The 27,334-nt window shown below is 44.6% G+C and overlaps 1 protein-coding gene across 3 annotated transcripts in view; it reads right to left on the bottom strand.

The window, feature by feature from the left end:
* NSF (N-ethylmaleimide sensitive factor, vesicle fusing ATPase) overlaps nucleotides 1-27,334 on the bottom strand; it is a 187,067-nt gene that overhangs the window by 23,661 nt on the left and 136,072 nt on the right. For all 3 annotated transcript variants that reach the window (XM_073325854.2, XM_073325855.2, XM_073325853.2), the window contains exons 15-17: nucleotides 26,599-26,732; nucleotides 16,089-16,155; nucleotides 14,493-14,572 (exon numbers count right to left, since the gene is read on the bottom strand). In XM_073325854.2, the coding sequence (XP_073181955.1) occupies nucleotides 14,493-14,572; nucleotides 16,089-16,155; nucleotides 26,599-26,732 (281 nt within the window). The remainder of the gene's footprint in view (nucleotides 1-14,492; nucleotides 14,573-16,088; nucleotides 16,156-26,598; nucleotides 26,733-27,334) is intronic.

Below are 27,334 nucleotides of genomic sequence, written 5' to 3'. Positions count from 1 at the left end.
GGGACTTCTTTGAATTGTCCCGACGAGATAAGATAAAGTTATGGAATTTCTGTCTCTTCCTAGTGCGTTGGGGAGGGATCTATGAAATCCAGAGAACTGGCCAGGAGACAATCTCTGCGCAGTTTGAGACCTACCAAATCTCCGTTTGTTCGTAGGAATGTACATATCTAGAGATCTTAACATGGCATGGAGTCCTTTAATGTGTGCATGGACTCATCCGTGGACTCCAAGCAGAGCTTTTGACCCTCAAACGGAAGGTCCTCCACAGTGTTTTGAACCACTTTTGGGAACCCCGATACCCTGTGCATAACAACAGCTGTGGATATGGATATGGCGGTGGTGTGCATGGCATTTAAGAACCCTTGGAGAGATTCTGGCTAATAACTGACCCTCTGTGATGATGGCCTGCAAGTGTTCTCTATGCTCCCGTGGAAGATGCTCAATAAAAGCTGCAAATATATCAGTTGGTGAAGTTCTACTTGCCCAAGATCACCTGATAGTTTGCAATCTAAAACTGGAGGGTCACGAATGAGTAACACTTTCATCCAAAAAAGTCTAACTTCTTTTGGTCTTTGTTCTAAGGGGTAGACCTAGAGTAATGCTATTTACCCCATTCATTTACAGCATCCACCGCTAGGCAATTAGGCAAAGGGTGGGGAAACAAAATTTCTGAGATCCTGGGTGGAACATAATATTTCTTATCCACCTGTTTATAAGTTGGCAGGATAGTGGCAGGCATTTGTCACTGTATCTTTGCTGGATCCAGGAGCACCTCATGAATGGGTAGAACCTGGATGGGTGTTGCCAACTGTAGAATGCCCAGCAGCTTGTGTTGTGAGTCTCTGACCTCTTCAACTGGTATCTGAAGGGTGTCAGCAACCCTCTTCACAAGGTCCTGGAATTGCCAAAAATCATTGGCCATATATTGTTGTGGAGGTATGACTGCCTCATCTGCAGTCATATCTCCACAACAATCTACGGCCAATGATTTTGAATGAATGATGAGAATGAAATAGGAGTTTGAGGGGCAGCCTCCTTATCTGTCCTAGATTCCAGTTCTTCAAAGATCTCTTTGTGCTAGAGGACTGGTTAGGGGGACTGTGCAACCCTATCCTCTCTATGCGACAGAGCCGAGCTCTGGCAAATTGCTGTCAATACACATCCTCATGGTCCACTGCGGGGGGTGGGGAGGGGGCATACAGGAGAGGGGGAAGTACCCAGGTTGATCCCAGCACCCCGGCATGGAAAAGGATCTTTCTCAGAATACGGGTTCCCATACAGGATAGGAGGAGACCCCCTACAGTGATATGGAAGAGACTGAATGTCTCCTTCCTCCTCCTCAATGTTCTCCAATGGGGGGGGGAGGGGTGGGGGTGGCACCAGTGGAAAAGGATGGAGAGTCCTGTGGTATCAGGAAGCAATGGTAATCTGGAGACTGGGGTCTCAGTACTGAGAGTTGTTCGGTACCCATAAGTAGTGAAAACTCTGGCTCATCTAAGACTGCCAAGTCCCTGGAGTACCACAATTCCTGAGGTACCAAATGGGTCGGTCCTGACACAGTAGCTGAGGTGGACGGTGCTATCAATTTAGAGTGTCTCAATGCAGGCACTGAGGGCATCTGGAGCTTTGATTTTTCCAGTACCAAGCATGCCGAGTGGGAAGGTACTGATGGTAAGTCTGTGCTAGAGGATGCCATTCTGGAGGAGTACATATCCTTGGCCTCCCTATTCCTCTCAGACAGTACTGGGATGGGGGGGCAGCTGGAGCAGTGCTTCTCTGTAGTGCTCCAGGAGTTCCCGGTACTGGAGGAGGAGTCCCTCATTTCTGTGGTACCGAGCCGAGAGGTAAAGGCTTCTGACACCACAGACTTAACAGGAGATCAGGGTCTTTTGGGAGCTGGTTTCTTTTGGTGAGAAACTGATCTCCTCTTCTTTGGAGCCTTCCCTGAGCCTTCCACGGCCTTCTTCTTCTTAGGGGAGATCTGTGTCAAGGTCAAAGGGGCACTGGATCTGTCTGGAAACAGATGTGCAGGGAGGGTCTCTCCTGAGCTAAGTCAGAGGCAGGTCAAAGGGAGCATGCCATCATCAGAAATCTCAATTTGATCCACTGGCTCTTCCATGCTCTAGATTTGAGAGCCAAGCAGATGTTACACTTCTGGGAGAGGAGGGACTCTCCCAAGCAATGGAAGCATTTAGAGTGGCCGTCACTAACCGGGATAGCCTCTTGACAAGGGAGGCAGCGGTTTGAAGCATGGCGAGCCAGGTATGCCCACCTAGGAAAATAGGGCTCTCTCGAAAAGGGAAGGGAGAGGAAACAAATTCAATATTCTCACTACTTAACTAGCTAACTATATAACAACCCCTAACACGAAACTGCTAACACTAATTTTGAGAAAGGTGAACGATAGCATCTGAGGCACACACAAGGCAAACACTCTAGGGCTCTGTCTCATGCTGAGGCAGCTGGGAAGGAACTGAGGGTGGTTTGCCAGCACAGTCCTATATACCCTCACTGCACGGCATGAGGTTGTATAGATCACATACATGGACTGAACAGCCACTGCTGACGGAAAATCTCCAATCAAAGGCTCAGTAGGCATATGCACACCTGAAGTGGAGCACCCTAGGGTTGCCAGGTGTCTGGTTTTCAACTGGAACGCCCAGTCGAAAAGGGACCCTGGCGGCTCCGGTCAGTGAAAAGTCCAGTCGGCGGCACAGTGGGGCTAAGGCAGGCTCCCTGGCTGCCGTTGCTCCGCGTGGCTCCCAGAAGCAGCAGCATGTCCCCCCGCTGGCTCCTAGGCATAGGGGCAGCCAAGGGGCTCCACACACTGTCCCCACCCCAAGCGTTAGCTTCTCAGATCCCATTGACTGGGAACCGTGGCCAATGGGAGCTGCAGGGGCAGTGCCTGCGGACGGGGCTGTGTGCAGAGCCACCTGGCCACACTTCCATGTTGGAACCGGAGCCAGGGGGGGGGGGGGAGGGAAGGGGGAAAGGGGTATGCCATTTCTTCAAGGAGCTGCCTGAGGTAAGCACCTCCCATAGCTTCCACACCCTCCCGTGCCCCAACCCCCTGCTCCAGCCCTGATCCCCCTCCCACACCCTGAATGCCTCGGTCCCAGCCCAGAGCACCCTCCTGCACCCCAAACTCCTCATCCCCAGCCCCACCCCAGAGCCTGCACCCCCAGCTGGAGCCCTCACCCCTCTGCGCTCCAACCCCCTGCCCAGCCCTGATCCCCCTCCTGCCCTCTGAACCCCTCGGTCCCAGCCCAAAGCACCCTTCTACACCCCAAACCCCTCATCCCCAGCCCCACCCCAGAGCCTGCACCCCCAGCTGGAGCCCTCACCCCTCTGCGCTCCAACCCCCTGCCCAGCCCTGATCCCCCTCCTGCCCTCTGAACCCCTCGGTCCCAGCCCAAAGCACCCTTCTACACCCCAAACCCCTCATCCCCAGCCCCACCCCAGAGCCTGCACCCCCAGCCAGAGCCCTCATCCCCACACACACACCCCAACCCCCTGCCCCAGCCCGGAGCCCCCTCCTGCACTCCAAATCTCTTATCCCCAGCCCCACACCAGAGCCTGCACCCCCAGCCAGAGCCCTCATCCCCACACACACACCCCAACCCCCTGCCCCAGCCCGGAGCCCCCTCCTGCACTCCAAATCTCTTATCCCCAGCCCCACACCAGAGCCTGCACCCCCAGACGGAGCCCTTACCCCCCCCACACACAGCAACCCACTGGCCCAGCCAGGAGCCCCCTCCCACACCCTGAATTCCTCATTTCTGGCCCCACCCTGGAGCCCACACCCCCAGCTGGAGCCCTCACCACCCTCCTGTACCCCAACCCTCTGAGCCAGCCAGTGAAAATGAGCAAGTGAGGGAGGGTGAGGAGAGCAAGTGACAGAGAGAGGGGGATAGAGTGAGCAGGGACTGGGCCTCGGAAAAGAGGCAGGGCAGGGCAAGTGTGTTCAGTTTTGTGCTAGTAGAAAGTTGGCAACCCCAGAGCACCCATAGGGACACTACTCAAAGAAGAAGAGTTACTGTCCATTGCTAGCCATTTTCCTTCACTAATTTTCATACTTTAACAGATTAGATTGCTACACAGATTGATGAAAGATTGGGAAATACATAAACTTGTAACTAACTGAGGAGAGAAGTTCAGTTTTGCTTTAAGCCTTGTTACTCAAGACTAAGACAGTACAAGGAAATTCATGGCCCAGGGCAAGCTCAGGTCTCAACTTGTAAGATGTGACCTTCAAAAAGCATTATCAGGCAATTATACTGTTCTTGTACGTTTGTATGTTAATTACCATCACCTTCTCCAGAAGTACCCCTAGCATGAGCTATCAGATCTTTGGACAGGTTATCTAGTACAACATATTGGGCAATATAATGCAGAAGAGTAGCCAGCAGCCCATGAATCTATGAAAAAGCCTAAAATAAAATGCTAGTTTTAAAAACTAAAAATCAATCAATCCTGCTTCACTGACAGATGACGTTCACCTGCTAATGACATACACTGACTAGCAATAAAGTCACGGTATGGAAACATTCCCCTTAATGGAGCTGAGAACAACACGTCGACATATGAAAAAGCACTACACTATTCTGTTGCTGCTCCTACACTGGCAGAAAACCCACTAAAATCTTTGTATGTTGTGTTGTTATTCATATTCTTTTATTTATTGTATCATTTTTCTAGAGAGTTCAGAGAGGAGTTGTTTTATACATTTAAATAAATAAAGTCTGATCATTAGACCAACAGGTTCTTCACATATGGACTGAAAAATGACAAATCTCCAATGGGGTGTTAATAATAAGTGAGATTGAATCCTCACTCCTGTCTGCAAAAAAGCAGCACAGGTGGAAGAATTAAAGTGAGAAAGATAAGCCACCAGTCAGGTGTTGATCCTTCATCTAAAGCACTTATTTATAGGCCAAAAAAAAGAAACTAAGCAATGTCTAAGCCTTTTGCTACACAAAAGACAAGACAAACCCAATAATCCTTATCCCTTTTTGTGATTCTCAGTCCTAACAAAACAGATTTTAAACAAAGGCTTGGAAGCTGTACGATGCCATTAATCCTAAAAAGAACATTTAAAAAAAACCCAATGAACCACAAAAAGTGATATTCCGTGATGCAGAGGGCCAACACTGCCCCAAGATGGCAAATTCAGAGTTAAGGCAGAAAGTGTGCCTCAAGTCATTCAGGCAAGTCCAGCGGTATAGAGCCATGAAAACTGACCCGGTGTTCAAAACCTGCAGTACCTGGGACATAACTGAGATTTGGGCTAGGGACAGAATCTCAGCCTTCACCCTGACTTTCCTTGAGTTTTTGGGTCTTAGCGATTAGAACACTGTGTCTGATGGACGTGGGGAAGAGAAGTACCATGTTTGAATGCCCACATACAGCTCTCAACAAAAAGTGTAGGGTCAATTTACAAATATCACTCTTTAAAGCAAATACCAAGTCCTTGCTATTTGAATTCTGGAACAAACAAACAGGAATCCTGGTAATGAATAAAGCTGCCCATTTTGCTGAAAATATCATATTTTAATCCCATGATAAGATCTTACACAAAGATTTTTATCCATCGCTCTAAAAGCACTTTAAAGGTATCAACCTTTAAATGATGAGAAAACTGAGGAACACAGGAAGTCAGCGGCAGAGGTGGAAATAGAACAGAGGCATCCTGACAACCAGTTCTGTGCTCTGATCTCCTGGACCACACGGTCTCAAGGGCTACAAAGCAAAATCCACGTAACATTACACTTGTGACATTTCAGAGATGTGCACTATTAAATGTAAGATTTATACAGGTCATGAGATTAGAACAACAACTGTGTAAAGTTAATAAACTATTCTATAAAAACACACAGTAAGTGCTACCATTCTGTACAAGTGATGGGACAAATCGAAGGTGTCTGTCTCTCTCTCACCAAAACCTGCTCCCACTGACTGCACTCAGGCAGTCAGTGTCAATTTATAGGACTCATCTGATAGCATGGGACCATGTGATTATCAGATGTCTGGAGTTCTGCAGGACGCCATCTGAGCAATTCCAAACACCTTCCAGATCAATAGATCATCACACTAACTGAATCTAAGATGAGGATTCATCCCAGATCTAGATTAAAGGGGTTTATCATGGACAGACATTTAACTGTCCCAGTAGTTCAGGTACTTGCCGTAATGAAACACATAAAATACTAATACTCATGAGCTACTGTAAGGTTTGTCCATCTCTAGAACAGAAGGGAGAGATAACCCAAGAGCTGAACAGGGAGCACCACCCAATCGTCTCATCCAACATTTCTATTACGATAGCGCGCAGATGGCCCGAGTGGAACCCCACTGCGCTGGGTTCTGTAGAGATATAGAAAAGAGATGATCCCTATCCCACAGAGCTTACAATTCAAGAGATATGGTTTCCAAAATTAACCAGAACATTGTGATCAGAGGGGCCAAAGTTATGCGTAACCATAACATCACTGATCACTAACAGGTGCTCCATTTTCTGTCTTGAGTCCTTTTAAAATTATTCCTAATCTCACCCAAGGCCCTCTTGCTACTTGCTGTAGTATAAAGATGAGGCTAACAGGAAAATGGATGCTGGCTGCAGTGTAGAACAAACAGGGATACACGTGGTAGAAGACGACCTGACCAAGTCTGAGGAGACAGGATTTGTACATTTTGCAATGAGTTGATTTTCTGTTACAGATTATCCACGGACACTGCAACAGTTTGGAGGTCTCCTGCAAGAGGAGCATTGTGCAGCATTCTACCACCTTAACAACTATCATAGTAGTAGAAAATTCCTGCTACCTGGCTAGCTGGATGTAATGAGTAGAGCCGGTGGGAAAATATTTCCCCTGCTGCTCCACACAAAATTTCAACAACAAATGTTTTCATTGAAATGTGAAGCAGATTTCAGATTTTCATAAAGGGGCCAAAATCTGAAACATTTCTAAACAATTTTTTTTTTCCAGTTTTGGGTTTCTGGCAAAACAAATTTGAGGAAACCCAATTTTCCATTAGAAATGAGTTAAGGAGAAAACTGAGTAAGACTGGCAGAGGCTGGTGACGACACCACACACACTGACTGGCCCTAATCTGGATTCGTACTAGAGAGAGAAAAGGGAGCTTCAAGACAAACCCTGCCTGGAGCTCTCATGCTCAGTGGATCTGGGCCCACTGCTTTTTTCAGCCTAACCAAATATCTAAGGAAGCATTTTCCAAAGAAATCATGCAACTACACAGACAACTCCACTTAAACTTCTCCATTAGTTTCTACCCTGCAGCATATCACCAAGCTCACTTTCAAACAGTCACCAGAAAGTCGAAGCTAAGGTCTCACCATGGCCAGACTCTGAGAGGAGCAGAGCACTCACCTCCCACTGACTGCAGTGTTAGTCACCTAGGGAACTCCCAAGATTCACAAACTGCCCAGTGAAAAAACTCACAAGCAACCCATCTGCTGGCCCCAGACGGCGTCACATCTCCCATTCTGGAGACAGACACCTGACAGCAAGGGAACAAGATATGCGGTACGGCAGAAACTGGTCTCTGGGACTTTGTTTCAAACTCACACTCCGTAAAGGCAGCTAATCAACATAAAACAAGAGGTCTCTAAGAAAAGAATCATTCACAATCAATACTTTAAACAGAAGTTATATTAGTAGAATTCACTTGCATTTCAGAAGTTTCATCCAGTCTGTTCAGCACAGTATTGTGTAAGTTTAGTGGGGAGGAGTGCTTTGCCCTGGGTATTACTTGTGAAACGCATTTGACAGTGAAGACCCGAACAGCAGCCAATCCATATTGATGGAGGCTAATCACACATGACAGAGTTTTACAGTCACTTGCTGGAGCTTAGATTCCATCCATTTTCATCTTACTTTAATACCGAGGTGGTGGACGTCAGCAGAGTCTGACTGGATCTTGAAGCACTTGGCAGATGAAGCCCCACAGCCCCTCTGTTAGGCAGGTCAGTATCACTATCCTCATATTCAGTGGAGAATACTGAAGCACAGAAAGCCTACGGCCAACATTTTCACAAGCGGACCCGTTTTCAAAGCCCAACCTGGGAAACCGAGGGACCAGCTGCCACAGGTTCTGAGCAATGGCAAATTCCTGGGAAAGTCAAGAGGAGCTGCAGGTGCTCAGCACCTGAAAGAAAAGATGTTTCAAGCTGGTCACCTAAAACTTTATTCCCCCCTGACCAGCAGCGGGGATTTAACCAGCACAGTGCATCCCACACAACAGCGTGAGATGGATGGTTTTACTTCAGAACCATCCTTTACAAGGCTGGGAGTCAAAAACCTTGACTCTGCCACTGATTTACTGAATGACATGGGCATATCTCTTAGCCTGTCTGAGCCTCAGATACTTGATCTGTATATTGGGGATAATACTTACCCAAATTTAAAAAGTAAGAGCTAGTTATTTTAACCAGAGTTATTTTCCCCTCTTCTGAAACAATATAGATTTTTCAGTGTTCACTATTCAAATGACTTCAGTGGACAGATAGGATTCTATATAAACTACGTGGGGACTCTGCTACTCACAAGATTATTCCGATCCCCAAGAGAGCAAACTGGGTTCCAAGCAACTACCAAATCCAGCAAATCTGATCAGTCGGTACAGGCCTGACTGAGAAGCTGCAGCTACATTATAGCTGGGCAATTGTAAAAAGCAGAGGGAGAAAATAAAGCTATGCTTTTCCATAAGTTTCCATGTTTGATAAAGACTATTCACTTGTCCTTGGTTCCTTATAGCTTTTTAAACAGACCTTTTGGGTGACTGGAATCCTTCCCTAAATGATGGGTTGTTGTTTTTTTTGTTTTTTCAAACAATAGTACAGCTTCTGCTCTGAGCTGCGCAGATGTAACTCCAGAATAACTATTGACTAAAATGAAGTTACTCCCAGTTTACACCAGTATAAGGGAAAGCAGGATTTGGTTCTATAATTTTTAAACCTACTGTCCCACATGTACATGTCCAGCAACGCTGGGACATCATTATTCTGCATGTGGAACTGTACCAGACAAGGAGCATGTTCCCCTCCCCCTCCAGCCTTCACAAATCTGCAGAAGCCTGCCAAGTCCCAGAAAAGGAGGAGGGGGCCTCAGGGACATAGGAAGGGCATTCGCAAGGGTGTCCGAGAGCATCTTGCTAAGCCGGACATTTCACAACACTGAACAAATTGTACGTCCAGCTTAGTCAAGGGATGCTGCAATGGTCTTTCACTACCCGAGCTGATTGTTAGCTTTTCATAGGAACCAGCAGGGAAGCACATGTGAAATCTCTGTGGTGTTGGTGAGCGTCCCCATGCCTTGTGTGACTCTGCATGTAGATGAAGCAGCCTCTTAGGCTTTCAGAGCTGCTGCTGCTTAGTTCTCAGAGAAGTCCTTTTCTCCAGCTTGGCTCCCTGCTGCGACAGCCCTTTTCAATCTTTCTATTTCTCCCCCACCCCCATCTCTTCTGCTGCAGAACACAGGGAAATCTGATTGAAATAAAGATCCAGGAGAACATGTTTTATTTTCTTCTCTTCAATCCATTTCAGAAAAGCTTTTTAATTGGTTTAAAAAGATGCTAAACAAAATGCAATGTTTTTCAGTCTTCTTGAACTGGTAATAGATACCACTTTTTAAGCATTGCTCAAAGAAACTCTGAATCGTGGAGTGCACCAAGGAATTTAAAGCAAACTCAGAGTGGTTTTCTATGGCTCTTAAAGTCTCATAGATTTAGTTTGCAATTTTTTTTTAAATAGCAAACAAGCCAGAAATCCCAACTCCCAGGGGCTGCTATCTGACTAGCATTTTTAGTCCTGCACAGGAAGTGTAAAGACTAAGACAGTCTCAATGGGGAGAGGGGGAATCTGGGAGGCAGCTCCCTTAAGCCAATTTAACACAGAGCCATACATCTAGATGCATAATAATACAGTGACCCAGAAATGCCCCTCTTACACACTAATTTTGCCCATGGTAGTTGTGGGAAGCTGTTTGCAGATTAAGTCTCCATTCTGTGACATGATGACACTGTGTGAATGTGTAACCTATGGACTTACACCATGAGTACGTGTTAAGCTGTCTCCCACTCTCCCCATCTCTGTGGTTCCTGTAAGTCTAGACCTCTGTCAGACAGATGATACTGTGCATGCTGCATGGCATGCTGACCAAAAAAAAAATAAAAGCCAAAAGGCCTGTTTGACAGCTATGTGAGAGATGATGGTTGCCTCTTCTGCTATTCAGTGGCAACTCTTACAAGTGCTTTGGATAGCTTGGTAAGGGTCAGTGTATTTCTATTAGGAGTGAGTCTGAACTAAGGTGTCAATCCTGCAGAGAGTTGTGTGCTTGCCTAATTTTATGCATGTGAGTAGCAGCAATGGGACTTAACCACATAAGTCTTTAGAATCATGACCAAAATCAGCAGCTAGTACAGACTAATCACTCACCGTGGGAATGACTGATGACATAGTATTGCCTGCCAGTAGTTCCCATTCCAAATCCCCACCTCTCCCTTCTGGTTTTTCAACCTTCCTATGAAGCCCTGTGACTTTCTTAACCCCCCTTGCCTCCCCAGATCAAAGCCAATGTCATAATCACCACCTTTCTCATGAAAGGAAACACCCTTTCCAAAAATTGCTTGTCTTTTCCTGCCCCACTGTGGGTTTGATATAGAATAATAGCAGATTAGGGTTGGAAGAGACCTCAGGAGGTCATCTAATCCAATCCCCTGCTCAAAGCAGGACCAATCCCCAACTAAATCATCCCAGCCAGGGCTTTGTCAAGCCAGGCCTTAAAAACCTCTAAGGATGAAGATTCCACCACTTCCCTAGGTAACCCATTCCAGTGCTTTACCACCCTCCTAGTGAAATAGTTTTTCCTAATATCCAACCTAGACCTCCCCCACTGCAACTTGAGACCATTACTCCTTGTTCTGTCATTTGCCACCACTGAGAACAGCCGAGCTCCATCCTCTTTGGAACCCCCGCTTCAGGGAATTGAAGGCTGCTATCAAATCCCCCCTCATTCTTCTCTTCTGCAGACTAAATAAGCCCAGTTCCCTCAGCCTCTCCTCCTAAGTCATGTGCCACAACCCCCTAATCATTTTCGTTGCCCTCTGCTGGACTCTCTCCAATTTGTCCACATCCTTTCTGTAGTGGGGGCGACCAAAACTGGACACAATACTCCAGGTGTGGCTTCACCAGGGCCAAATAGAGGGGAATAATCACTTCCCTCAATCTACTGGCAACGCTACTACTAATTCAGTCCACCACGCCATTAGCCTTCTTGGCAACAAGGGCACACTGTTGACTCACATCCAGCTTATTCACTTGAATTCCCAGGTCCTGTTCTGCAGAACTGCTGCGTAGCCAGTTGGTCCCCAGCCTGTAGCGGTGCATGGGATTCTTCCATCCTAAGTGCAGGATTCTGCACTTGTCCTTGTTGAACCTCATCAGATTTCTTTTGGCCCAATCCTCCAATTTGTCTAGATCATTCTGGACCCTTTCCCTACCCTCCAGCATATCTACCTCTCCCCCCAGCTTAGTGTCATCTGCGAACTTCCTGAGGGTGCAATCCATCCCATCATCCAGATCATTAATGAAGATGTTGAACAATACCAGCCCTAGGACCAACCCCTGGGGCACTCTGCTTGATACCGGCTGTCAACTACACATCGAGCTGTTGATCATTACCTGTTGAGCCCGACAATCTAGCCAGCTTTCTATCCACCTTATAGTCCATTCATCCAATCCATACTACTATAACTTGCAGGCAAGAATATTGTGGGAGATCATATGAAAAGCTTTAATAGCTCTTTCTTAATGGAAAAATTATCCACTCACAGTCACAGGGGTAGGAAGAACATATAAAAAAAAACTAGAAGCTTGCCATGGGGTGTCTCAACAATACTCACTATGCCTACCAGTCTCAAAGGCATTTGAAATTCACAGCGCACATATAAACTCACCAGATAACCCAGAGCCCTGCATCCTACTCCTAGGACACTGCAGGGACAATGAGATGCAAATAGGGGCAAGAAATGAGCAGTGGATCCACCTATCCAAATCTGGTGCACTTTGGTACACTCCTTTCTCCAAGTGACCCTTTCAGTAACACTGGACAGAGTTCACTTCCATCACTAACTCCACACCAATAACTTTCGGTATGAGATATTACTACCAATCATTCCAAGGACAGTCTTGTGTTTGTTTTTAAGGAAGAGCACTAATGCCCCAGAGCCTGGCTTACGTTATTTGAGAGATCTATATCAATATTATTTGAAGTTTCTTGTATGGAAACACATTATGCTCCTAAGAAGTGAGCTGCACATGCCTATTCTTTTGATTTTTTTTAGGCTATGTTACTTTCACAACCAAGTTAGGAAGGGTGAAGGAAGGGGTGTAATATTTACTGCATCCTGAAAAGTTCTTAAATACTAGGAAACTCTAAGATAGCTTATTGAAAGAAACCATGACTTCTAACTGTATTAAGCATGGAGTGCAAGGTATCACCCTATGTAGTTCAAAACCCAGTTAGGAAATGCAACGTTTAGTTTTATTCCAAATAATGTAAAACCATATTTTAACACACAGACACCCCCCACCCCCAGAAATACTGGAACAAACTGAAATGGTTCGTCTTATCTCTATACTCTCAGTAATTCTGTTACTTAAATAAATTATTTCCTTAGCACTTTGCACATACAGAAGAAAAAGTCCTTGCCCAAAGCAAGTTGCCATCTACAGAGAACACATAGTGAATGACGACAACAAGCCACATGAGAAGGGAAAGAAAAAGCAGGTCGAGTTACAGGATTTGTACCGTATACCTCGTTTTTCACTTTTAATAAAATAAGGTATGTTCTAAATGAATTGTTTTTCTTAGATACATTGTTACAAATATTAGTGTCCACTTGATTAATCTAACATGGCTGGGTATTTAAATAAGTCTAAGTAACTAGGCTTAGAGAAAAGACTTTTCCTGGAGTAAATCCTACTTTATTACTCTTAGGCCATGTCTACACTACCAGCCAGATCGGCGGGTAGTGATCCATCTATCGGGGATCGATTTATCGCATCTAGTGTAGACGCGATAAATCGATCCCCGATCGTTCTGCCGTCGACTCCGGAACTCCACCACGGCGAGAGGCAGAACCGGAGCCAATGGGGGAGCGGTGGCCGTCGATCCCGCACCACGAGGATGCGAAATAAGTGATTCTAAGTCAATCTAAGATACGGCGACTTCAGTTGCGTATCTTAGATCAGCTCCTGCCCCAGTGTAGACCAGGCCTTAGGAAGGCTACAGTTAAAAGATTTTTACAGAGTTGTTTGTAGGAGACCATTTAAGATGAGAGGTGTTAAGTGCTCACTTCATCTTAAGTGGTCTCCTACAACATGTATTAATTCTGCATACATAACAATCTATTCCAGCATGTATTTAACTGTGATTCTCTGCTTACCTTCTCCAGACTTGAAGAAAAGCTCTGTGAAGCCTGAAAGCTTGACATTGCACCAAAAGAAGTTGGTCCAATAAAAGCTATTATCTCACTCACTGTGAGTGCTTTGTACAGGACAAAGAGCTCTTTAGTAGAAGTCTTCTGTCTTGCAGTTTGCTGGTGCTACTAGCAGAAGTACTGGAACTAAGGAACTGTGTACTCCAGTGGGAATTTTGTCACCCACTTCTACAATTAAACCAAGAACTGTCTTAAATAAGAGTGTTGATTTGTGCAGCATTACTACTTTATTTGCCAGCATGTGACAATGTGAACAGGCTACCAATTTATTCAGGGTGTGTGATCGGTTCCTTTGCCACAGCCTTTCTTCAACTTCCCCTTGTTCCACATTTCACAGGCTCATACAGTGGAACTCAAATGAATAGCCAGGAAGCCGTGCTAGAAGCCCTCTCTCCTTGCCTCCCCTAAAGCAAACCAAGTAAGCTGTCATTTGCAAGGTACCTAAACTTCACCATGTCAGTGAACATAAGTACAAAGGCCTTCTGAGCCCAATTTTTAACTATGGAGTCTACCATCAGACTTTAAAAACATTCATTTTCACAGGTACCTGGGGAATTCAATTGAGGCAGACAAGATAAAAAACCCACGCTCAACTGAAAAAACGTACATACACCGGGGGAATTTCATTTTTTAAAATTAGATAAGAGAAAGACAACTAGATCTGAGTTTGGGAAGATTAGAATTTACTGTTTGTTTCTCAGACAAATCAGTGACCAGAGAATTTTAATCTTCCCTCTGTAAACTTGCTGCGTATTCAGCATGCTGCTTTCTTGTTTAAGCAACGTGCAGCTATCCAGGGCTGAGTGTGCTGCTGAATAAACAACAACGCACCAGGATAAACTCAGTTAAAAGCCTTTATTCAGCCAACAGCAGTTAGCAACTGCAATAGTTAATTGTCTGCCAGGCGGGCGTGGCGACCGCTCCCGCAGGACAAAGCTTGTGGGACCTCTCAGCCCACCATGCAGCTTTCTTACCTGAGGAGGTGCCTTTTTTAGCAGCACGAGAAGGGCCTGCAACACCAAGTTGGAGAATCGTGGTCCAATAGGAACATAATCTGGAAGGGGAAAAACACGAATAAACATGATCACGTCAGACAGCAGGAATCAAACTTTTCTGGTTCACTTTTCAAGTTCCATTGTGCTCCTCAGAGGAAAGCAGAGTGGTTTGAAGAGAAATCTTCACTCAGCCTTGCAGTCACAATGAAACAACGGGAAAAAATACTGGATTTTAAATTCAGTGATCACACGGTTTCTATTTCCTTGTCACTTGTGAATGCCTGCTGTACGGCTGCTTCTCAGTAAGCCTCCCTACAGAGCAGCAGCCTTTCCTCTCGCTGCAGGACACCTCTGGTATTCTAGTTCTGAGTATTTCCTGAAGAGACACTGCCTTATTGTAAGGTATGTGGGCTAAATAGAGAGGAAACCATTTTTCTTGGATGACCTAAATCTGTGTCCACAAAAGTGCATTAATAACCAGGGCTTTCAATATACAGTGCCTGTCTATTACCCCAGAAGTGTGTGTGTCTTTTTTTTTTTTTGGGGGGGGGGGGGGGGGCATATCCATTAACAAAAGCAAATACTGCAGAAACCCAACTCCAGGAACCCAAAAGCATTAAAAGAAAAAATCAATTAAAAGCACCTACAGTGCTTGAGTTATATGGTCACTCTACTGTTCTCTTAAGATTGTCTTGGTTTCTACAATGGACACCCCTTGGGACACCTGCCCCACTGCCTTGCCCCTTGTACAGTGAGCCCCAGTTGGGTGTAAAATGCTAGGAAATCAGAATGCTGCACTTATTCAGACTGGTGGTACAGCAGAACCTCAGAGTTACAAACACTGGAGTTACAAACTGACCAGTCAATCACACACCTCATTTGGAACTGGAAGTACGCAATCAGGCAGCAGCAGAGACTGCCCCATCCGCCCAAAAGGCAAATACAGTACAGTATTGTGCTAAATATAAACTACTAAAAAAATAAAGGGAAAGTTTAAAAAAAGATTTGACAAGGTAAGGAAACTGTTTCTCTGCTTGTTTCATTTAAATTAAGATGGTTAAAAGAAGAATTTTTCTTCTGCATAGTAAAGTTTCATTGCATTAAGTCAATGTTCAGTTGTAAACTTCTGAAAGAACCACCAGAACACTTTGTTCAGAGTTATGAACAACCTCCATTCCCGAGATGTTTGTAACTCTGAGGTTCTACTGTACTATTTTACACGGTTGCAAATGACTGTTCAAAGGTGCAAGGCAGTGAAGAATCAGGCCCCTTTCTGACTTGTTAATTAAGCCTATAAATCTCATTTAGTTAAAATGATACACATGGAGGCTGGAGCACAAGGACCAGCTCAAATACCTTAGAACAAGATGAAGCCAACATTGAGGTAGAGGACAAGATTACTACTGCTGGACTTCAGAAACGATACATGTTTAGACCAACATGGAGGATCAATTCAAGGCTCTTGAATCATCATACTTAGATTAGACTCCATACACACTTACGGTTCCTGAATCATTTCTGGTTTGTAACATTACGTTGTCTGTTGCATGGTGCAACCAAAATTCTATGACTCACCTAGGAGCCTTTCAATGTCATCAACTACTACACAGCTGAGCTGGGACTTGTATGCATCATCAAAGATCTAGGGAAAAAAACAATTTATTATTGTCACAAATCTCATCATGAGAGATCTCCAAGACCATCCAATTATATACATATGAACATGCCTCGAGTTCCTTGGACACATGGCCTTGTGTACTTTTGTGATGCCATGCATCAGACTGCACCTCAAACCGTTTCAGGATGGCTGAGGTCAGTCTATCAACCAAACAGGCAGAGCATGAACATGTAACTCAAAATCCCAGCACATTACAGGAAAAAGGGGTTATGAAACATTAAAAGGCCTATATGCTTGTCTGTCTTACGTAAAGCTTACCATCTCCCTGACAGCTTAGGAAGGAGCCTGTCCTTCAGACCTATCCAGTCTCTGTATCTGTCTGTTTCCCCCAAAACAGCCCCCAACAACTGCCTCCCATTCTACCCAGAATCACCTTTTTAACTCTTTAGTGTCTTTTGATTTGTTAGTTCTCAGTCTGGGCAAAACAGCTCTGTAAATTAGCTGGCACTTGTAAGCAGCATCTTCCCAGCTTAACAGCACAGGTATGGTTTCTTAACCTTCAGCACTGTTTGCCAGGAGGTGTTTCATCGGAACCCCATGTGTTACCTTCCCTCTAACACCTTATTATTAAAACAACTCCCACACCATAAACATTTTAGTAAATATTTCTCATGACCTGGTAACATGCAGTACTGATAAATTAATACCAATCAGTATTTCTAGATTATTACATATCAGTCCCATGTCCAACACAGCAAGAACAACGGTGATCTGCAGCACTCTGAGGTGGCAGCTTTATTTAAATTACAAATGGAGGCTTTTATTGAAATAAGTATGAAAAAAATGGTTACCTATCTTTTCGTAACTGCTGTTCTTCAAGATGTGGTGCTCATGTCCATTCCATTCTAAGTATGGGTGCACCCACGTGCACATTGTGTGAGATTTTTGTCTTTGCAGTATCCATAGGGTTGGCCATAGCGCCCTCTGGAGTGCCACGCTCATGCATCAGGATAACAGGCACTGCCAACCCTACGCCCGCTCAGTTCCTTTCTGCTGGCAACTCCATCAGCGGGGTAGGAGGGCAGGTAATGGAATGGACATGAGCAACACATCTCGAAGAACAACAGTTACAAAAAAGTAGGTAACTGTTTTTCTTCAAGTGCTTGCTCATGTCGATTCCATTCTAGGTGACTCACAAGCAGTAGCCTTGGAGGTGGGCTCGGAGTTCAGTCTAGCGGCTTGCAGCACTGCTCTATCGAAGCCATCATCATCCCGGGCAAAAAATCTAAGGCAAAAGTCTCCGACGACTGTGTACGAACACACCTAGAATGGAATCGACACGAGCAAGCACGCGAAGAAGAAATGAATAATCCAACCGATGCTGAGGCTTATCTTATTTATTTTGCTATTAAATTCAACTGATTTCACAGTTTCCTTGTAATGGTGCAGGCAGTGACTGAGCGCCCCATTGCAGACCCGGGTGGCCTTGCAGGTGGGCACTACCTTACTTTCCCCAAGGGCAGTAGCACAAGACTCACTTTAACCACCAAGGGCAAGGAGAAGCCAACGTACAATTAGTAAAACACAACTTCCCATTTTAATCCAGTTTCACTCCAAGAATCATTGTAATAACAGTTCATCAGGATCCAGGCTCAGGGTTCCCCAAACTTACAGTTGAGACTTAATTCTCTGAATCAGGTCAGGTGTGCCTCCAAGTGCCTGAGAGAGCAATGGCCACCCACTGCAGCCTGCTTGGCTTCTACTCCTCTCTCTGTCTCTCCTGTTCCTGTTTATATATGACCCAGCCTCCAAAGCCGGACAGGGCCTTGTTGATTATCCCCAGGCTGCAGGCTCCAGCCTGTCCCTTAAAAGGAGAGTACCCCCTTTGTGGTATCCATAGGGTTGGCTGTAGCCTTTCCCCCCCATACACACACACACATTCTTTCACTTATCTCCCTCCCAGGCCCTTGCCCAGGGCAAAGTTTACTGTCAGTTTCTGACCACATAGGCACTTCAATAGGATAAGTTTCTTAGTTGATTTCACTAGAGCTGCTGACCTAACCACTTCCCCTGAACCATTTCCTCCAAGCGGCAGAGCACCTCCTGCTTAGCAGCCCCAAGGAAGTCCAAGTCCGTTGGCCATATTTTTGTCTTTGTCACCAAAGTATGTAGAGACCAGAAGTTGTGTTCCCCAATGTCCAGAATTCCCCAGAGTTGCAAAGTTTTCCACTTCTCCTCCAGCTGAGACTTCACCCATTTATGCAAGTACTACTGTTCTTTCTTCAATTACTTCAATTGGAGGCCAACTTGGAGTTTCCTCAGAGGAATGTTGCAGTTGCTTTTCAGCGTGTGCATTAATTTGCCCCATCTTAGCCACAACCAAATGGCTGTCTGTCTTTTAAAGCACTGAATTTTTTCCTGTTGCTTATCCAGGTTGTGCTGGAAAATGTGCATCTGGGCCTGCAAATCTAACTGTTCAAGACTATCAGAGCCCCCAGAATCACTGACCTCATTTTGGTCTTTTCCCTAGTTCCCCCAGCTCGGGAACTCTGCTGCCTTTCAGAGCAGCTAACTGTCTTCTTCAGGCTCCCCACACTCATTCTCTGAGGGTGAGAGGACTGAGTTAAGGCATTCCTGGTAAGTGGGGAAAAGTCTGAAATCCATGGCCAACCTTGGCCCCTACAGCTCACTGCCCCTACCCACACTGGAAGCTTCTGTAGCTTCCCTACTACACTCTCTTACTTCCCCATAATCATCACGAAGTTTTTGCAGGGCAGCGTCTTCTGACATGCCCTTCTTCCCCACACCTAAAACAAATGACTACTAGGGTATCACCCTTCCTGGCCTAAAACTGAGACCCCTCAAGTACTTTCTTCAGCTTCTGCAGCTGTCTGGGGCCCAGCATCCTTAACAGTCCAGACCTCCCCAGGATTCTCAGTGCCCCACATCAGCCAGAATTCCACAGTCTCAGGTTTCCCAGTGGCAGACGCAACTTATATGCCCCTGTTGGTGACAGTCCGTGCACACAACTGGCAGGACACAGGTCTCCTTTCCTTTCAGAGTTGTGTCCTCTTGCTCCTGAAACCACTGGGCCCCTCACCAAGCCTGAGACCAGAACTTCTGGGGTTGTCGCTGTGGCTGTCTGCTCCAGCCTGGGAAGTTGGACATTTCATCACCATGGATAGCACGAGCACCTCTTTGCCTTCTCATCCCTCCTTGCTGGGAGGGAGTTTTCAGTCCCTGTTCAGACACAATGTGTAATGGTGCGGACAGTCCCTCAGTACACCCATGGAATAGCCACACCTTAGTTTCCCCAAGACTCACTTTAATAGCCCTGGGCAAGGAGAAGCCAACACACTATTAGTAAAATGCAATGCCTCCTTTAATCAGGTTTCAAGACAGGAATCTTTGTAACAGTTCATCAAGATCCTGGCTCAGTGCTCCGCAAACTTACAGTCAACAAAATCTCTGAATCAGGTCAGGTGTGTCTCCAGGTGCCTCAGAGAAAAACTGCTACCCACTGCAGCCTGCCTGGCTTCTATTCCTCTCTCTCTCTCTCTCTCTCTCTCTGTGCTTCCTCTTCATATAAAACACAGCCCCTCAGGGCAAGGTGATGCCTTCTTGATTATCCCCAGGCTGTAGGCTCCAGCCAGTTCCTTTTTCCTATGTATTCTTCCACATCCCCACACATTCATGTTTCAGTGTGCTGTAGAATTTTATACATACACACAAATTATATTACACACAAAAATGTTAAAAGAACATGAAGGTTACAAAGTCAGGCACGCAAAATTAGGAAATGCCAAGATTAAGTTTAGCCATGCAACCTTAATTGATGCAGATGCATAATCAGTCTAATTACATTATCACTTTTTTTTCTCCTATAGGACACTGCCTAATTCAGTGCACAGAATGGACAGTGCACACTGAATGATCAATTATTCAATATTTCGTTTTAGCCTCATTGTTCAGTGTGTGTGTCCTCATGGTTTATTTACTGCATACTATTCAAATTCTGCACAGAAGACAGAATTATCTATTTCCTCATTGGCTTTTCTATGGCACTTATATCTACAGCATATGAGTGCTTCACAATCATCCACCTATCGTGGCAACATCCCTGGAAGGTTAGGGGGCTATTATCATCTCCCTTTTACTGACGGGCAACAGAGGCAGAGACCGATTAAAGTCAGAAGTTTCCAGTAATTGGGGGTGCCCAATGTGAGACACCTTAAATCTACTTATTCAGAGTTCTTAGTACTTTATATGTTCAAAAGACAACTCCCAGTGTCTTCACTTGCAGCTGAGAGCGTTCACAGCACTTCTGCAAATCAACCTCCAGGATCTCAAGTCAAGCACCCAGAAAATGAGGAACAGACAATTAGTGACCACCTGTGTGGGGGAGTGGCACTATATGTGAAAGAAATAACAGAGCCAAATATAGTACAAACCTTACATGAATCCGTCCATACCATAGCTTCTGTATGAATAGAAATTCCATACTTGATTAATAAGCGTATAATAGTAGGAATATACTACCGATCGCCTGATCAGGATGGTGATGGTGAAATGCTCAGGTAGATTAGAGAGGCTACAAATATGTAAAACAATAATAATGGGGAATTTCAACTATCACCATATTTACTGGGTACATGTCACACCAGGACAGGATGCAGAGATAACGTTTCCAAACACCATTAATGATTATTTCTCAGAGCAGCTAATCTTGAACCCACAAGGGAGAGGAAATTCTTGACTTAATCCTAAGAAGAGTACAGGATCTGGTCCAAGAGGTGAATATAGCTGAATTGCTCAATAAGCAATCATAACACAAATAAATTTAAAATCCTTCTAGGAGGGAAAACTACTAAAGATACCCACCATAGTATCATTTAACTTCAAAAAGGGGAACTACACAATAATGAGGAAGCTAGTTACATGGAAATTTAAAAAAGCAGTCACAAGTAAATGAATGCAAGCTGCATGACACTTTTTAAAAACATCATAATAGAGGATCAAATTAAATATATACCCAAAATTTAAAAAAAGAGGACCAAAAAATACCACCGTGGCTAAACAACAGAGTAAGAAAGGCAGTTAGAGGCAAAATAGCATCTTTTAAAAACTGGAAGTCAAATCCTACTGAAAAAAATAGAGAAAAGAGCTTAATCTCAGCCAAATGTAAAAGTATAATTAGGCAGGCCAAAAAAGAAATTGAAGAGCAACAAACAAAAGACACAGAAACAAACAGCAAAAAAACCTGAAGTACATCAGAAGCGGGAAGCCTGCCAAACAATCAGGGGGCCACCTGGACGATCGAGGTGCTAAGTAAGGGTAGTCAATTATTTTTGGCCACGGTCCAAATTTCTTGGTGAAACTATAGTCAAGGTCCAGATTCCAGAGAAAATCATAAAAATAAGTGAATAAAAAGATTTTGGGGTCTATTCAAAAGTGTCTGGCAGTCCGAATTTGGCGCACGGTCCACTTATTGACTCCCCTGTGCTAAAGGAGCACTCAAGAAAGATAAGACTGTTGCAGGGAATAATATGATTAGAAGGGAGCACAAGGGTCATCTAGTCTAACCCCCTGCCAAGACACAGGATTTGTTGTGTGTAAACTATCCCCGATAATGTCACGGCTAACCTGGTGGCTGAACTGTGTGACTTTGTCCTCACTCATAACTATTTTACATTTGGGGACAATGTATACCTTCAGATCAGCGGCACTGCTATGGGTACCCGCATGGCCCCACAGTATGCCAACAATTTTATGGCTGATTTAGAACAACGCTTCCTCAGCTCTCGTCCCCTAATGCCCCTACTCTACTTGCGCTATATTGATGACATCTTCATCATCTGGACCCATGAAAAAGAAGCCCTTGAGGAATTCCACCATGATTTCAACGATTTCCATCCCACCATCAACCTCAGCCTGGTCCAGTCCACACAAGAGATCCACTTCCTAGACACTACAGTGCTAATAAATGATGGTCACATAAACACCACCCTATCCCGGAAACCTACTGACCGCTATTCCTACCTACATGCCTCCAGCTTTCACCCTGACCACACCACACGATCCATCGTCTACAGTCAAGCTCTGCGATACAACCGCATTTGCTCCAACCTCTCAGACAGAGACAAACACCTACAAGATCTCTATCAAACATTCTTACAACTACAATACCCACCTGCGGAAGTGAAGAAACAGACTGATAGAGCCAGAAGAGCTCCCAGAAGTCACCTACTACAGGACAGGCCCAACAAAGAAAATAACAGAATGCCACTAGCCGTCACCTTCAGCCCCCAACTAAAACCCCTCCAACGCATTATTCAGGATCTACAACCTATCCTGAAGGATGACCCAACACTCTCACAAATCTTGGGAGACAGGCCAGTCCTTGCCTACAGACAGCCCCCCAACCTGAAGCAAATACTCACCAGCAACCACATACCACACAACAGAACCACTAACCCACGAACCTATCCTTGCAACAAAGCCCGTTGCCAACTGTGCCCACATATCTATTCAGGGGACACCATCACAGGGCCTAATAACATCAGCCACACTATCAGAGGCTCATTCACCTGCACATCCACCAATGTGATATATGCCATCATGTGCCAGCAATGCCCCTCTGCCATGTACATTGGTCAAACTGGACAGTCTCTATGTAAAAGAGTAAATGGACACAAATCAGATGTCAAGAATTATAACATTCATAAACCAGTCGGAGAACACTTCAATCTCTCTGGTCACGTGATTACAGACATGAAAGTCGCTATTTTACAACAAAAAAACTTCAAATCCAGACTCCAGCGAGAAACTGCTGAATTGGAATTCATTTGCAAATTGGATACAATTAACTTAGACTTGAATAGAGACTGGGAGTGGCTTAGTCATTATGCAAGGTAGCCTATTTCCCCTTGTTTTTTCCTACCCCCTGTCTCTCCCCCCCCCCCCAGACGTTCTTGTTAAACCCTGGATTTGCGCTGGAAATGGCCCACCTTGATTATCCTACACAATGTAAGGAGAGTGGTCACTTTGGATAAGCTATTACCAGCAGGAGAGTGAGTTCGTGTGTGGGGGGGGGGGTGTGAGAAAACCTGGATTTGTGCTGGAAATGACCCACCTTGATTATCATACACATTGTAAGGAGAGTGGTCACTTTAGATAAGCTATTACCAGCAGGAGAGGGGGTGGGAGGAGGTATTTTTTCATGCTTTTTGTGTGTATATAATAAGATCTTCTACACTTTCCACAGCATGCATCCGATGAAGTGAGCTGTAGCTCACGAAAGCTTATGCTCAAATAAATTGGTTAGTCGCTAAGGTGCCACAAGTACTCCTTTTCTTTTAGCATTATATTGCTGATTCATGTTGGGGTTGTGATCCACCACAACACCTAGATCCTTCTCAGCAAGGGTGCTGCCAAGCCATTTATCCTCCATTCTGGATTTGTGCATTTGGTTTTTCTTCCCTATGTGTAGGGCCTTACATTTCTCTTTTCTGAATTTCATTTTTGTTGTCTATAGACCAGTTCTCCAGTTTATCAAGATCCCTCTGAATTTTTGCTCTGTGCTCCAAAGCGTTGGCAACCCCCCTAGCTTGTCATAGGCAAATATGATCAGTATGCTCTCTATACCTACATGCAGGTCATTAATAAAAGAGTAAAACAACACTGGAGCCAAAACAGATCCCAGGCACAGCCCCACTTGAGACCTCCCTCAAATCTGACATCATTCCATTAATAATTTATCTTTGTTTGCAGTTGTTTAACCAGTTATGCATCCACTTTATGGTAGTTATGCCAAGCCTGCATTTCTCCAGCTTACTTATCAGAATATCATGTGTGACAGTCTCTAAAGCCTTGCTGAAGTCCGAGGTTTATTATACCCACCACATTCCCCCATCCACCAAATCAGTTACCCTGTCAAAGAAGGACATGGTTTGGCATGACTTGTTCTTAGTAAATCCATAAGGACTCACCCCTTCATCTTCCAGGTATTTGCAAATTGAATGTTTTATACATTGCTCTAGTAGCTTCTCAGGTATCAAGACAGGCTGGCGGGTCTGTAGTTCCCTGGCTCCTCCTTTTCCCCCCTTTTAAAGATGGGCAGTACGTTAGCCTTTCTCCAGTCTTCCAGCATGTCTCCTGTTATCTCTGAGTTTGCAAATATTATTGCCAATGGCTCCCAGATTTCTTCAGCTAATTCCTTCAGCACACTCAGGTGAATAGCATCTGGCCTTGCTGATTTAAATTCATTCAAATTGGTCGGAAGATCTCTGACGTGTTCTTTTCTTATCCCAATCAGCGTCCCTTCCCCTTTTTTGTCTATGAAAACTTTGCTAGTCATCCAGTCACATGTTATTTTTTAAGAGAAGACTAAAGCAAAGTAGCCATTGAGCAGCTCTGCCTTCCTAACATCTTCCGTTACCAGCTCACCTGCTCCCTTGAGCAGTGGTACCCCACCGTCCTTGATCTTTCCTTTTTTTCCCCAGACAAATTTGTAGAACTTCTTCTTGTTGTCTCTAACATTCCTTACAATGTAACTCATTCCTTGCCTTGGCTTTCCTGATTTTGTCAGTACACATTTGTGCTACTCCGATGTATACTTGCTTGGTGATATGCCTCTCCTTCCATTTCCTGTATGTATCCCTTTCGGGTTTTACATAGTTAAAAAGCTCATTGTGCAGCCACACTGGCTTCCTGTGTTTCTTCTGATCATTCCTCGGCATTGGAATAGCGTGACATCGAGGCTCTAGTATTACATACTTTTACGAACTGCCAACCCCCTTCAACTCCTTTTCTTCCTAATTTCTTTCCAGGGGACCTTGCCTACTATTTCTAGGAGCTAAATGAATTCTTTGCAACTGTCTTCACTGCAGAGGATATGAGGGAGATTCTCACACATGAGCCATTCTTTTTAGGTGACAAATCTGAGGAACTGTCCAAGAATAAGATGTCAATCGAGGTGGTTTTGGAACAAATTGAGAAATTAGACAGTAATAGATCACCAGGACTAGACAGTATTCAACCAAGAATTCTGAAGGAAATCGCAGAACTTCTAAACATGGTATGTAACCTATTACTTAAATCAGCCTCTGCACCAGACAACTCGAGAACAGTTAAAGTAATGACAAGTGTTAAAAAGGCTCCAGAGGCAATCCTCAAAATTACAGGCTGGTAAGCCTAACTTCAGTACCAGGCAAATTGGTTAAAACTATGGTAAGGAACAGAATTATCAGACATACAGTATGCTGGGGAAGAGTCAACACGGCTTTTGTAAAGGGAAATCATGCCTCACCAATCTATTAGAATTCTTTGAGGAGGTCAACAAACATGTGGACAAGGGTGATACAGTGGATATAGTGTACTTGAACTTTCAAAATGCCTTTGACAAAGTCTCACACCAAAGGCTCTTATGATAAGTAAGCAGTTGTGGGATAAGAGGGAAGGTCCTCTCATGGATCAGTAACTGATTAAAAAACAGGAAACAAGGGTTGGGAATAAATGGTCAGTTTTCACAGTGGAGAGAGGCAATTAGCCTCGTTGCCATGGGATGTTGTGAAGATGAAAAGTATAACTGGGTTCAAAAGGGAATTAGATAAATTCATGGAGGACAGGTCCATCAACGGCTATTAGCCAAGATAGTTAGGGATGCAAGCCTATGCTCTGGGTGTCCTTAAGCCTCTGACTGCCAGAAGTTGGGACTGGAAGACAGGGGATGGATCATGTGACAACTGCCCTGTTCTGTTCATTTCGTCTGAAGTATCTGGAACTGGCCACTATCAGAAAACAGTATATTGGGCCAGATGGACCATTAGTGTGACCCAGTATGGCCGTTCTTATGTTCTTAAAAGTTTGCTTTAAGTGTTTCACCTACGAACTCTATTGCTGAGATGGTATCCAATTTGCCAGGGCAGCATTCAACCGCCTTAACCATGAGAACATTCTTTCTATTCCTGAAATCCAATCTTATTCACTACACCCCTCCAACTTCAGCAACAGAAAAGGCAGGAGTCCCCTTTGTTACACAACCCCTATTCATCCCTAAAGCATGGTCCATCCTGAGCACGGAATGAGGCAAGGGTCCTGGGGGGAAAAAAGTATGCAATCATATAATTAAAGACTGTCTCATAACACATATGCACGAGGGGGCCATATTAAGGCAACCTTAATTCTGGCATTTCCTAACTTTTGAGTGCTTGACTTTGCACACTGTTAAAAAGATACTGAGGTTGACTCAGATTTCAGCCATATTGCTGATGGTAGTTTATAAGATCAATGCTACGTCAATAGCCCCCAGCCTGCTAAACAAGAGCATGCATACAAGGAAGGGGAGGAGCTAGGGGGTAAGTCTACTTTCAGAATGGAGAGCACAATTTAGGGCAAAGTCATTTTTCAATCCCATGTCAGAGTGCACAAGAATCAGGTTCAGATAAATTACAGTAATACCCACAGTACCTTCTTCATAGCTTGGCACTTAGCAGTTTCAGAAAAGCCAATTGTCTTATCAGGAGAACAGATCTTGATAAATGGAAAGTTGGATTCTTCTGCAATCTTTGCTGCCAAGGCAGTCTTTCCACTATGTGGGGGACCTGTACAAAGGAAGAGATACAAGTCAGAAAGAGGGAAAAATAGATTTTGCAAGGCTCAAGGTAAACTATATGGACTTGAGCAAGTTAATAATCTTATTCACAGGGACTTGACTTTTTGAAGTGACTCTTTACTCATAGAAAGATGCTGTCAGCATCCACCCCAAATCCCGCTTCACCTCCAGCATTTATAATAGTTTTAAATATAAAAAAAAGTGTTTTTAATTTATAAGGGGGGGTCGCACTCAGAGGCTTGCTGTGTGAAAGGGGTCACCAATACAAAAGTTTGAGAACCCCTGATTTACAGAGACTATTTGGACTCCAAGGAGTGCGACTTTCAAAAAAACCCAAGAACCAAAAAGATGCTGTGTGTCTTATTGAGCTGGCTGACTACTGCAAAACATTGGACACACTTGCTTGGATTTTAAATGAATTTTCTTAAATTACATTCATGCCCCCTTGTGCATTTGCAAACGAGTGGGCTCGCAGGAATTCTATGTAAATGTTGAAAATACCTGCGAAAGGCAAAAGTGGAATTTGTAACTGGAAACTCACACCAGAAACCTAATTCCTCACTTACAGACAGCCCCCAAACCTGAAGCAAA

Source organism: Lepidochelys kempii, chromosome 27 (genome assembly GCF_965140285.1).
Source record: "Lepidochelys kempii isolate rLepKem1 chromosome 27, rLepKem1.hap1, whole genome shotgun sequence".
NCBI classification, from domain to species: domain Eukaryota; kingdom Metazoa; phylum Chordata; order Testudines; family Cheloniidae; genus Lepidochelys; species Lepidochelys kempii.
This window is presented reverse-complemented; position numbering and strand designations above follow the sequence as displayed.